Genomic DNA, 13301 nt, shown 5'->3' with positions numbered 1-13301 from the left:
TTCGTATGTGGCATGTGCATCGTCTATACACACTTAAAATAGATAAATAAACGTCAAATTGTCTCTGCCGCAGTATTCGTATTTTATGATTTCGTCGATTTCGTTGTTTCAATGTTTTTCGGAAAACGACAAATATTTTTTACAGAGAAGTAACAACGGAAAACTGTTATGGACACTTTGAATTAAAAGACTGTTTTAATATAAGAATCAGAAGAAAATTGCACAACTTGATATCGTCTTAATATTGTGATTGACTGCCACCGCGACATACTAGAAAATGGTGAGTAACAGGCGTTATCAGCAACGCAGTTCTATAAAATGAATCTCTAGGCCGACAAAATTCCTTTTCGATATATGCAAATTGTACATTAGACTCATTAAATATTTACCTACACAATTTGCATCCTTGCAGTCTTCCTCCTTGGCTGTGGTAGAGGCACTACTTCAAGAATTCCACCAACCAGCCACGCCTAATATACGTAAACGTGAAATTGAAACCGAACTAATCGCCTTCAGGGGACAACCAAGTGCTTGGCAAATAAGTTTGCAGGTGGCTGCTTCTATTGAGACAAATCAGTATCTCTGGTTCTTCGGTACATCAACACTAGAACACTGGATTTCACGACGTTGGACACATTTGTCTGCAAACGATAGAAGTTTATTGCGAGAAACATTATGGAATACCTACGCAAATTTAAATGTCGCCAGTGTGCCGCGACGACAACGTGATACCTTCGCACAATTGATTGCGCTCATCGGGAAGCGTGAGTTCCCCGACGATCATCCCAACTATATAATACACTGTTTAGAATTGATACGGTCGGAAAAATTCGTATTAGGTATTACACTGCTACGCATCACATCGGAAGAGGTCTTAAACAATCGGGACTGCGTAACAACAGAGCGTCAAAACTATTTTAATTCGTGGTGAGATATGAATGCGTTATTGTTTAAAGTTTATCTGTTTTGTCCGCCATTTGTTGCTGCGAATTTATGTGAAATTATGTTTAAATTTATAAAGAAAAAATCCATCAAATGCAAAACTTGTTTATTATATGTTGCTAATTCATTTGTGTTCCGTGTTTAGCATATCCATGTGTATACCCGAAATACTGGACTTACTGACCAAGTATTTAATAATAACGGTGTACCATATCAACGATAAAGACATCCATTCCTTACCCAATAACTTAGTGGACTACGCCCTAACCACGTCGCTGCCAAATGACAATCAACTCAGGTAATCTGTTACAAAATATAAATTTCTGCTTGTGCAAACTACCAATTTATTAACAAATTCCGTATTGTAACATATTCAATTATCTGTCAACTGTGTAGTTCCTCTGTATTGGAGCTTCTAACATGTGTGCAACACCTCGTTTCATGGACTCGAACTGAATTGATTTCAGACTATTTTCTTATGAGCATTTTAGACTTGGCACAATGGCGTGCCTCCCAGCCTGACATTTCGTTGGCGGCACTATCGGTGTTGAACGAGCTGATGTATCTGCAGAAGCCACTGCCCCACGCTCTAACAATTATGACGGGGGTAAGTGGTCTTTTGGAGCAGCATAACACCACAAAACATCAAAGCGAAATGTACGCTGATAAATTTAGGGAACTACTGCGATTATACACAGACCGTTATTGGTCGAAGATGGTGCAACAGAATGATTTATTAGAATCATTCCTGAAATCGCTTTATTGCTGTACAATTTCAAGTAAGTGATATAAAATGTGAATTTTAGCGCAGTCTATTTAATTATAAGTTTAAATTTCTATTTTCAATAGAGAATGGTGCGTTAGATTTTATGGAGAAGCTGGAAATATGGTCACCAATTATAAAGGGACTTTTGTTGAGCGCAAAACATAATCGCTACAATGATGTACTCTATCAACTAGTCGTGGAGATAATGCGTCGTATATTGTTCGAATTCAACAAGTCTGAGTTGGAGCTTTTAGACAATGAGTTGATTGAAGAAAACGTATGTATTACATTTTTTTAATAAAAATTTTTAAAACTGGTCGAAACTTGCAAGGTCGGTTTTGAACTGGTCTAAAATTTAAAATTTAAAATTTGTTTTTTTTTTTTACATTTTTAATTTTATACATTCTTTAATCATGTTTGTCTTTACAATATATTTCTTTTACCACAGACACAAACCGAGTGGCAGCAATTCTTGTCACAGTGCATTGAATGTATAGCTCTGGTAGGCGAATCACGACCGAATGCTGTTTTCGCACAAGTCTCAGCGCATTGGTCGCGACCACATGTCTACCTACTCTCTCTGGAAAGTGATCTCGATAATGGCAAACTTTATGAACTGGGCAGAAAACTAAAATCGCAAAATTTTAACGAGCATCTGCGCGATTTGTCAACCGTGTGTCAGGCGGTGGTGCGTTTATCGCCGCTGTTGGATGTCAATTCGCCCGAAGTTGGTGCAGAAGTAACCAGTCAATTAAAATTGCTTACCGAAAATCTATTGACATTGCTCAAATTCTTTACTAGCAACAAAATAGCAACACTAAATCTAGACAAATCGACGTTTCAGACTGATTTTGATTATTTGTGAGTAGTGGTGGTCAATGAAAAGCTCATGTGATTTATAAACTCATTGCTCTTTTTGCAGATATGCTCAAATACTAATGGCGATACGTAGCATATTACCGATGTCGATTAACCTGAAATACGATGAAGTTATACAAAGTCTCTTCGATGCGCTAAGCGTTATTTTTCTGCCGAATAATGTGACGGTAGCGCCTATTGTTGCGATATCAGCGAGTAAGCCTTGCAGCGCAGCTTAATTTTATAGTGAAATATTAAATGTAATTTTTTTATATTTTCAGGCCAATTGCTACTTTGCATTTCGACTGTGATAAGACCGAAACGTTTACTGGAGACATTATTTGTTATGCAACTGATGCAAGCTGGTCCAAAATTAACGCATTTACCACGTCAAGCCATTAGCAATATTTATATTAGCCTTATAGGCTACTTGGCATTGCCGTGGAAAAGCATGGAAGAGCAGCAGCAGGATTGTACAACGCGTTGTAATAATGTAAGGTTTTGCGCTGCGTTACAAATTTGTAACTAAATTTGCTCTAACATTTATATTATCTTTTACTATCTTACAGCTCTGTGAGTATGTGAAATGCCAAGCACAAACTTTCCTGGAACTGGATTCACAAGCGTCCGTTTCGAAAATCTCCTCAATTATGCCCAATATTTTGGGTATTTTTAGTGAAGTCATTGAATACTTCAAGGACTCCTGCAACACGACAAAAGACATGTTAGCTATGGCATTTAGGGTAAATATAAATTCTGATTTTTTTTTTTTTTAATTATATAAAATATTTATACAGTTGAACTTCACTATAATCTACAAAAAACAAAATCGAGTTAGAGAAACTTCCGAGTTGGGGAAAGTAATTTGTATGAAATTTCATTTCTATTACCAATTCAAGAGTTCAAGTTGTGGAGAACTTCGAGTTAAGGAAATTTGAGTTATGGAAGTTCAACTGTATTTGCATATTTTATGAATGTAACAAATTTTTAATTATTAAAATTTTGTTGAAATCTTATTTTGGTCGATATATTTATATTTCCTTCCGATTTTATAAATTTAATTTTAGTTTTTAAAAGCTATTTTGTTTTTCTTTGTTATATTTAATTTTTTGATTTAATTTTTTTGTTTTGTTTTATTTATTAATAAAATGTTTCTATTGATTTCAAATTTCAGTATTTTAAAAAATTTTCAAAATTTAACATTAAAAATTTTACATTTGCATTTCCCAATGTTATTGAGTCATGTTTAAGCTGGAAAAAGCTAAATATTAACACAATTTTTAATTATGAACAATATTTTGATTCTTATTTTGTTTGCTCTGTATATTTTCTTCCGAATTTTTAAATTTAATCTATCTTTGTTTTATTTTATTTATTTTAATATGTCGATCTAATATTAAGGGAGGGGTCTGGGTTTTCACTTTTTATTTTATTTATTTTAATAAGTAAAATGTCGATCTAATATTAAGGGAGTGGTCTGGGTTTTCACTTTCAAAAAATCGATTTTTTTTGTTTTATCTTATTGTCTAACATTTCAAGAATATATCCTCAAAATTTTAATCCGATCTAAACAATATTCTTGAAGTTATTGTTGAATTAGTATCGGGGCCTTTAACGCTCTAACTCTAACAGCTACGGCTTTAAACGCGTTTTTCTCAAAACTACTTTTTTGAAGTCCGTGTTCACTGCCATTTGAAAACTACTCGACCGATTCATTTCAAACATGGTACACATTTTCTTCACATAAAATACCTCCCCCCTACGTTTAGTAAAATTTTTTTTTTTTTTTTAACATTAAGGGTGTTTCCCACCCTGAAAATGGCGGAAATTTTAGTCGAAAATAACGTTTCACACTTTAGATGGCCGCCAAAAAGGTTTAAGTAAAAAAAATAATAATCAGAGAACGTTGGGGGAAGATTTGTTTATAATTTAACTAAATTTTTATGGTTTTTCATTTTCGGATAATTTCCGGCCAAGTTACAGTGAACACCGCAAATTGTTTTTTTTTTTTTTTTTAAGACGTCCTAGGGGAAGCTCTGTCACGGGCTAATGGTTTAATATTTGTGGATGAAAATAGTCAATACTGTGCTCAATAAAATTGAATAAAATTGCTTAATCGATATTTGAGATAAAAAAATTACAAAAAAAGTGTTTTTTTGCGCTGAAACCCAGACCCCTCCCTTAAATTGAAAGAAACATTATTGTGTAGTCTTATTTTAGTTGATCTTTTTTATGTTTGCAAATCATTGATTTGATTTGATTTGATTTGATTTGATTTGATTTGATTTGATTTGATTTGATTTGATTTGATTTGATTTGATTTGATTTGATTTGATTTGATTTGATTTGATTTGATTTGATTTGATTTGATTTGATTTGATTTGATTTGATTTGATTTGATTTGATTTGATTTGATTTGATTTGATTTGATTTGATTTGATTTGATTTGATTTGATTTGATTTGATTTGATTTGATTTGATTTGATTTGATTTGATTTGATTTGATTTGATTTGATTTGATTTGATTTGATTTGATTTGATTTGATTTGATTTGATTTGATTTGATTTGATTTGATTTGATTTGATTTGATTTGATTTGATTTGATTTGATTTGATTTGATTTGATTTGATTTGATTTGATTTGATTTGATTTGATTTGATTTCATTTCATTTCATTTCATTTGATTTCATTTGATTTCATTTCATTTCATTTCATTTCATTTCATTTCATTTCATTTCATTTCATTTCATTTCATTTCATTCATTTCATTTCATTCATTTCATTTCATTTCATTTCATTTTATTTTGTTTTATTTTATTTTATTTTATTTTATTTTATTTTATTTTATTTTAATTTATTTTATTTTTATTTTAGTTTATTTTATTATTTTTTTTTCAATTTATTTATTTATTTCCCTTTTCTATTGTTCTCAATTTTATTATTAAAAAAATTTAATATTTCTATTGAAACACATTGTTTTTTCCCTATTTAGCCCATCATTACAAAAGCCTTGATGCTTTTCAACGATTTCGGCATCAGCAATAATGCGATTTCGATATCCGCAGCCGAATTTAGCTTAAGCATATTGCGTAGCGTATTAAACCAATTCGGTGCGCAATTCATCAAAGACATGATTACACTCTACATAACGGTCAGCAGCAGGTTAGTGCTTAGTATTTCATTAATAGCTACCTTTTAAGAGTTATGAATATGCATAACTGAACTATTTTATCAAAATATTCTTTACCTTTGCAGAGAGCAGTTGAGTCTTAATCAGCTGGCAGTGTTGGAGAAAATATTGCAAATGTTTCAGTTGGTCGTGCAACAGCCGGGCAACACTTGGACCACTATGTTGCCCTCCATACTAAATTTCACAATCGAGCAAGTGCTGCCGCTACTACAACAACACGACTCCAGTTTGGTTGACGGCACCGATTTGAGCAGCATGGTGTATACGCTTTTTGATAGGTGAGCACGCCGCAATACATACTTATATAATTCTTTTTTTGTTGTAATTTTTGTTATAATTGTTGTTGTTTATTGCAGCATTTTGCTACATAAATGGCAATATTTCTACAAACCGCATGTGCAGTATAACGGCTCACTCTTGCACACGAGCAGTGATAACTTGCATCCGGAGCATTTCATGGCCATATTGAATGCCTACGGGCAGGTGCTAGTGTCCGGCAACGATCCGAACCTCGTGCGTAAGGTGTTGCTCTCAATGCAGGCGGTCAACGAGCGTTGGCGTCTGTTTCAGCGCGCCCTCTTTCAGGACAGTTTGCTCACCTCATTTCAGCGCGCGCTCATCAATAGGCTGTTGTCGGGTGAGGGTTCGCTGCATTTCGACCAGTTGACGAATGTGCTGTACGCCATGGGTCAAGTGGACAATTTGAAGTTGCGTGAGAGTTTCGTGACGGCTGGTTTTCCGGTCAATCCGAAATATTTGGATGTGATCTGCTTATCAACTGTGAGTAAATACCCAAAACAATAGAAAAAAAAGAATTGTATTTTTGAACATATGCATCAATTTGTCATCTTTATTTTTTCAACAGGACATTCCAACATTTTCACAAAAGTTATCCCAACTGATACAGGATGCGCATAGTGTACATTTAACGCAGACATAAAAAACATACTTAGGGGTATTTGCCTCGTGACATTTTCATGCGACAACACTCAGCGTGTATAGAACAAAAATTATATCTCTGTATAAGTATATATGTATGTAATCAATTTATGTATGTATGTATTATATATGTATGCATTTCATGTAAGACAAGAAATTCACAGTTTATAAATGACTGCTTTATATAATATTATAATAATAATAATTTGTATGTGTAACGGTAATTAAGAGTATTTAACAAAATCAATCATACATACATACATTAATTAGTGTTTATTATTACAATTACAATTACATTTACAATTACGTTACGTTTAACTATATTTCTCATTTATTATAATTTGCACAGCTGACATTAAGGTACATCGTACGTTATATTTTTTTATTAACATTAATTCTTTTTTTTTTAATATTTAAATATTCTTGTTGCCTTCACATCTACATACGTTTAGGTGTGTGTGTGTGTATCTCTTTGTAAATTATTTATATTTTGTGTTTACACTTGATTTTTTTTTGTTGTCTAGAACACTTTATTACTTCAAAATTTATTACCATTTGCCATTTGCCATGTCAAACATACATACATTTATTATGTAATACATTTTTTGTGTGTGCTTCTTATATTTTGTTCCAATTGTTTACTCTTGCAAAGTACTGCATAACTACATACCTAACTCACGGTACTCTCTCAACGCAGTTCATTTTGTTTCATATTTTTAATTACATCCCTACATTAAGACAAAACACTTGATTATGATAATGATAGTTTATATAATGTAATAAAATTTAATAAAAAAATAAAATAAATACTCTTATGATTGTGATTTGGGTGGTCTCATGGGTTCAAAATAATATAAAAAGGGTTGAGTGCGTAAAATGGTAGAGAAATGCTCTGAATTTTTTAAAAAATTTAAAAAATGATTTTTGATTTATAAAAAATTAGTAACGAGGTTCCTATAGACGAATAATGGGCAATTTTCCGAATTTTTTTTTTGCCTAAAATATCACAATTGAAGTACGAAAGTGTTTTGAATTTTGAATGCAATAAATAAAATAATATTTTCTTTTGAGAGAGCTAATACTTCCGTTAGAAAGTTTTTTTCTGATTCATTTAATTTATAGACCACTTTTGTTAATGAAATGCGGATTCAGGACCTTTAAAAATATTTCTAAGAAGATCAACCAAATTATGAATCCCTTTTACCTTAGTATTTCCTTCTATAAATAAAAAAAAATATTTAATAAACCTAAATTAACCGAAGTATAAGTCAAGTTTCAATTATATATCAACCATATTTTTATTTAGTCTCTTATAACAGTATGTGATTGTGTTTAGGTTTTTAGTACACTGTAAAACCCGAGTTAGCTGTTTTAAGCTCAGCTTAGCTTATCAAATGTGGACTAGCTGGTTATTAAATATATAATATATGGGTGAAGTTAAGGTTATGTTACTCTGAACTGGCTCTGTAAATATCAATTTTGATATGGGGGGTTAATTAAAAATTTTGAGTACACAGATTTTCAGCATAAGAACACATAAACACATATACACATTTGTCTATTTGGTTAGCTTTCATTGCGGTTTTCGAACCTAGCGGTTAAGTTTGGTGACCTTCAATTGGAAAGGAAAATAAATTAAGGGGTTAGGGATAGTCAGGATTTTCTAAAAAACATTTTTTTTGCATTTTCGTAATATCTTAAAAATATGAAAATTTGAAGTTGAAACGATAGTTACTTTTAGAGTTATTCGACAAATAACAAAAAGCGCTCAAGCATTCCAAAACACTCGGGTGAAACTTTAAATGCCTTTTTCTAAAAATTATGTTTTTGAACTGGTGACAACAGTAACTCGAAAACCGCTCAGTAGATTTTAATGAAAATTAATACAGCTTTTAGAATACATAATAAACTCGGGCCTGACGAAGGATATTTTTTTTTTAAATTTCGATTTTTCAAGACCAATTTTTCCCGAAAACCTAGAAAAAAGTTTCCTAATTCCGCCATTTTGTTAATTTTTGAAAAAAAAAAAAATTAAACTTAAATTTAAAATTAAAAAGGATTATCTATTTCTAAAACTAATTTTTCCGATCGATTTTAGATGAATCTCTAAGGACTTTTGATAGTCACCGCAAGGACCTTTATGTTGAACAACAGCTATAACTTTGGAATTTATAATTTTTTTTTTCTAATTTTCGTGACTTCAAGTGAAAATATTGTGTAATAATACCATATTATTACTTTTGTAAAATAAGTAGAAAGAAATTTAATAGCAAAAAAAATACTGAAAATTCTCATTTTTTCATGTCTCTGACTACCTAACCCCTTAAGTCTGAAGCCATGGGTTAACCAATTATTTTTTTTTTTAATATTTTTGCGTCTTAAAAACATTTCGCCAGACTTATCAAGCAACTCGTTTCTTTTTAAGCTTCAGATCGACCGATAGTATTTTTCTTAGATATTGTATTATTATTAATGTTATTGGTATTCCCATATGTCTCTTTTATAGTTTGTTTTTTGTTTAATTTTTCTTTGATATATTCAATTTGGCGAGTTTGTTTGAAATATAATTACTTTATTCTGAACACTAACAATTTTTCTGTGTTAATTTCTATGATGGCTATCTAAGAATTCCTATATAGCACACTGTGTACCGAAAGTCAAATTCTATTTTTTATTTTTCTCATTTTATCTTTAAAATAACTGCAAAAAATTATAACTTTCCACAATTTTCAAATTCCTGCTTTAATCTTATTGACAAAGAAGTGAGGTTAAGTTAAAGTAGAGACGTTATTATTGTTACAAAATTTGTTTAACGCAAATTTTGGGAAAAATGTACCAACTGTTTCGCTAACTAAAATTACGTATAATCTAAAACTGCTAATAAACTCCTTTTAGTCAACATAAAATGTAATAATAAACGTTATGTCATCTATTTGTAATTCACAAAATTCTTTTCTTTCTCCAATCCATTTCTGTACACTTAAAATCCACTTTGCTTTCTAAAATTTTTACGTTAACACTTTTCCGTTGCATAGACATACATACATTCATATTGTATTTTGTACTATTTAAATAAGTATTTTATTTAGTGCTTTGTTAGAAGACATGTTTTCCGCCTTTACTTCAACTGTCGCATACCCACAACAATAATTTTTAGTTTAACTTGAAACGTTTCACAATATTTGGTCACACTTTTTCAATTTTATATTAAAAATACTTTTAAAAAAACTTCTTACTTTCATTTTTAAACCAGTTTTCTAATGATAGATAACCGAGTTTAAAATATGCAATTATTAGAACCTTTGCTTCATTACCTCTTTGTTAGCTAGCTTTGAGCTCTGCTCTCTTGTCAAAATATTTGCTCGTGTAAGCAACAACAAATTTATGTAATTCAATACAATACAAGTGGAAGTGTAGATAACCCAATAAAGTCATATAATTCCTTTCTAAACTGCTGCCATTTAATACCAGTCTATGTGACTTATACCAGTTTCCTGTTCGCTTCATCACTCTCCAATATTTGGCGATTTATCGTTTGGGTGAAAAAATATAATTTTCTACAGCTTTATAATGCTATTTTACTCAAATATTAAGCACTAATGAGCATGCTGCACTTCTATGGCATGTGGACAAAATGTTCTTTTATACCAAAATCACCAAAGAGTTTGTGTGTATTCAAAACACATTTCACAAATTTCATTTTTTTTAATTACGCATTTAAAATTTTTTTTTTTTCAAATTTCATACATTATGAGTTGCCAGTCAACGCAAGCGCATTTATAGCTTCACTTGAATGCCAAAGTTAAATATTGTAAAACAAACACCAGTACATACATACATACAAATTTACTTTAAATACTTCTTACTCGTTGTTTTGTGCTACATTGAGTGTCATTAATCACACGCTTTGTTGTAATAATACCAATCAAACTTAAGTTTGTTTATATCCATTTCTTTCTTTATTTTCCATTACTTATACATTTAACATGTTAACATTAAATCTGGCCAGAATTTTAATTTGTTTACTTTACGTTTCTTATTCGTTTCAATTGCAACGCTTCATTAAAAACAATTTTATTTCTTTTTATTTTTATTTTCCTTTTTGCTTGAGTTTCTAGTTTTTGCTTTCATAACAAGTGACATGTCACATAATTTTCTTGTGATTTACTGTATTTTAATTCATTGCTGGATGCACACCAGCAGTTTTGTACATTTGTTGCTTGCTTTGTTTTTGTTTTTGTTTTCTGTTTTTTTTATATATATTTATGTAGTTTACTACTATTTGAAGCGTATACAAAGTATGCACCAAGTCAACAAGGAAATGTCGCGCACGCCACTTTCAATATTACTAACATTTACCATTGAGTGTGTGTGTGTAAAAGCACATGAAATTTGGTGAGAGAATTAGTTCGTTTCTTACAAATGAAAATTTAAGAGAGAAAATAAAAATATTTAAGATTACAAATCATCAATTACATATAAGACAACAAATCATTTTGAGAAGCAACGAAATAAAAAACTTTGGAATCAAAAACCGATAATGAAAAAAGTAATTTGGAAACTAAAATATTTTCAAATATATCAAAAATAAGGGAAAATAATATTTTTTAATACCACAAAGTTGCTCAAAACGAAACACAGTACTTGACTGATTGCTAAAAGAAAACTTAAAATTAAAAAAAAATCATTTTAATTTTTTTGGGGAATTCATTATAGTTTTGTTTGTAAACCAAAATATCTCAAGTAATTTTAGAAACAATTATTCCACACAAAAACATTAATTTATATTAATTTTAAATTTTTAATGGCTTTCAGCCACTATTTTCTACTTTTTCCAAATCTAATCTGTCTTTAATTTACGTTTCTTTCTTAAATCAACCAAAAACTTTCATTTGCATGAAACGACATTTCTCTTTCGTTCAAAATCAATTATGTGCGTACATGAACTTGCAGTGGGTTTTCTTGTTTGAAGCGTGAAAAATAGCATGGGTTGCAATAAAACAATGCTCAATTATGTATCTATATGCTCAATATATAATATATGCATACAATATTCCATATTGTATACACACACACGCATAAGCACACGTATATGTATGTATGTGTATATTAAAAATTCTCACTTACAGCTAATTACATTTAAATACATATACATATAATAATAATATTAATAATAATTATAATAATAATAATAACATACAATTAGCTCATGTGAACACATTCAATTGCATTGAACGTGCAACAACATATTTAACATTAATATATATTTATATAATATATATATGTATATATAGTATAGTGTATAGTTATTTTATTCAGTTTTGGTAGTAATAATTAACGTATTTTATATTATAAAATTAAAATTAAAAAAATATAGTTTTATTTCACAATTGAAATGTTTAAAACTAAATGTGAGTTTTTAGGTAAATCTGTGGGTTAGACCAATTGCAGTGATTTATGTAAATGCGCTTTATTTTATCGTCTGCTGTGAGAGGCGGTGGTTAGTCAATGACATTTGCGCTTGGACTCATTATTAATTTTATTAGATTCATTAAGAATTTGGCTCTCGTTTCATTCGTTCTTTCTTTATCACATAGATGTTTTTCTTTAAAAAAATATATATTCTTATTTTTTTGTATGTTTGTTTGTTTGTTTGTTGGTTTGATGCCCTTAAAGTGTGATAAAAAAGAATTAAAAATTGTTGCTAATGAAAAATGAACTACTACAGTTTACCTTACATACATACATTTACATTAAAAATTCTTTTTACTAACTTTAGCTTATTAACATTAAATCAACATTTAAGAAACTCTTCGCTCGCTCTCTCTCTATGTTCTTACATCATATTAGTATTGAATATCAAAAAGCATACATATTTCATATATGTACTTTCACACATAAATTAATTTAATATAAATATATATTTATATATATGTATATACAAATACTTTGTTAAGTGTTACATGTTGTACATATGTATGTACGCGTTTATATTTAAAATATATTCCAACGTATATCTAATATACATACGTTTTCACTTTTACTACTACATATATGCCTAGAAAAGCTTTTGTTTTTGTTTTCTTTCACCATTTTCATAGGCTTTGTAATGAACGTAGAACTTGGGCGGGAGTTGTTGCCTCCACTTAATATCAAACGCCCAACAAATACAACTGCTACACATAAATGCTGTGACGGAATTCCCTACAGCGCGTTGAATTGTTGCTGTTGTTGTTGGCAACATAACCTCAGCACATGAGTCAAGTGGGAATCGATCAAAAAAATAGCAATCATGAAACCGAAACAGCATTCTACACTTCCCAAAGACAATAAATGGGTCCCCACAGACGTCTGCGAGCCCAAATCCGTTGTCCGCTTTGCTATTGCATATATGTATATGCCAGTTAACGGCGGATTATGTAATAAAATATTGCAACAATAGCAACATTAAGTGCAAGTGTGCAAGTCAATCAAGTCTAAAGACGTTCGAGCTCCACGTTATAAAATTATTTGGCTTCATCTTGATCCATTGGTTCCTCTGAGTCATCGCGTGATAAAGTTCTGAGTAAATTAACAAACGTGACACTTAGTAAATGTTGTAAAAT

At 30.5% G+C, this 13301-nt stretch overlaps 2 protein-coding genes across 16 annotated transcripts in view; one reads left to right on the top strand and one right to left on the bottom strand.

The window, feature by feature from the left end:
* Positions 1-17: 17 nt before the first annotated feature.
* LOC105218291 (exportin-6) lies at positions 18-7380 on the top strand. The gene is made up of 13 exons (XM_011193790.3): positions 18-280; positions 413-927; positions 1088-1240; positions 1339-1721; positions 1792-1985; positions 2157-2569; positions 2631-2782; positions 2848-3059; positions 3136-3309; positions 5560-5729; positions 5823-6035; positions 6114-6537; positions 6623-7380. The coding sequence occupies exons 1-13, from the start codon at positions 278-280 to the stop codon at positions 6695-6697; spliced, it is 3081 nt and encodes a 1026-aa protein (XP_011192092.2). The 5' UTR covers positions 18-277; the 3' UTR covers positions 6698-7380.
* Positions 7381-10768: 3388 nt separating this feature from the next.
* LOC105218290 (histone deacetylase 4) overlaps positions 10769-13301 on the bottom strand; it is a 40521-nt gene continuing 37988 nt past the window's right edge. For all 15 annotated transcript variants that reach the window (XM_054231611.1, XM_054231608.1, XM_054231621.1 and 12 more), the window contains one exon: positions 10769-13257. In XM_054231611.1, coding sequence (XP_054087586.1) covers positions 13203-13257 — 55 coding nt within the window. In that variant the 3' untranslated portion in view covers positions 10769-13202. The remainder of the gene's footprint in view (positions 13258-13301) is intronic.

Source organism: Zeugodacus cucurbitae, chromosome 5 (assembly GCF_028554725.1).
Source record: "Zeugodacus cucurbitae isolate PBARC_wt_2022May chromosome 5, idZeuCucr1.2, whole genome shotgun sequence".
NCBI lineage: Eukaryota > Metazoa > Arthropoda > Insecta > Diptera > Tephritidae > Zeugodacus > Zeugodacus cucurbitae.
The sequence above is the reverse complement of the archived record's forward strand: the minus strand, read 5'-3'. Positions and strand labels throughout refer to the sequence as shown.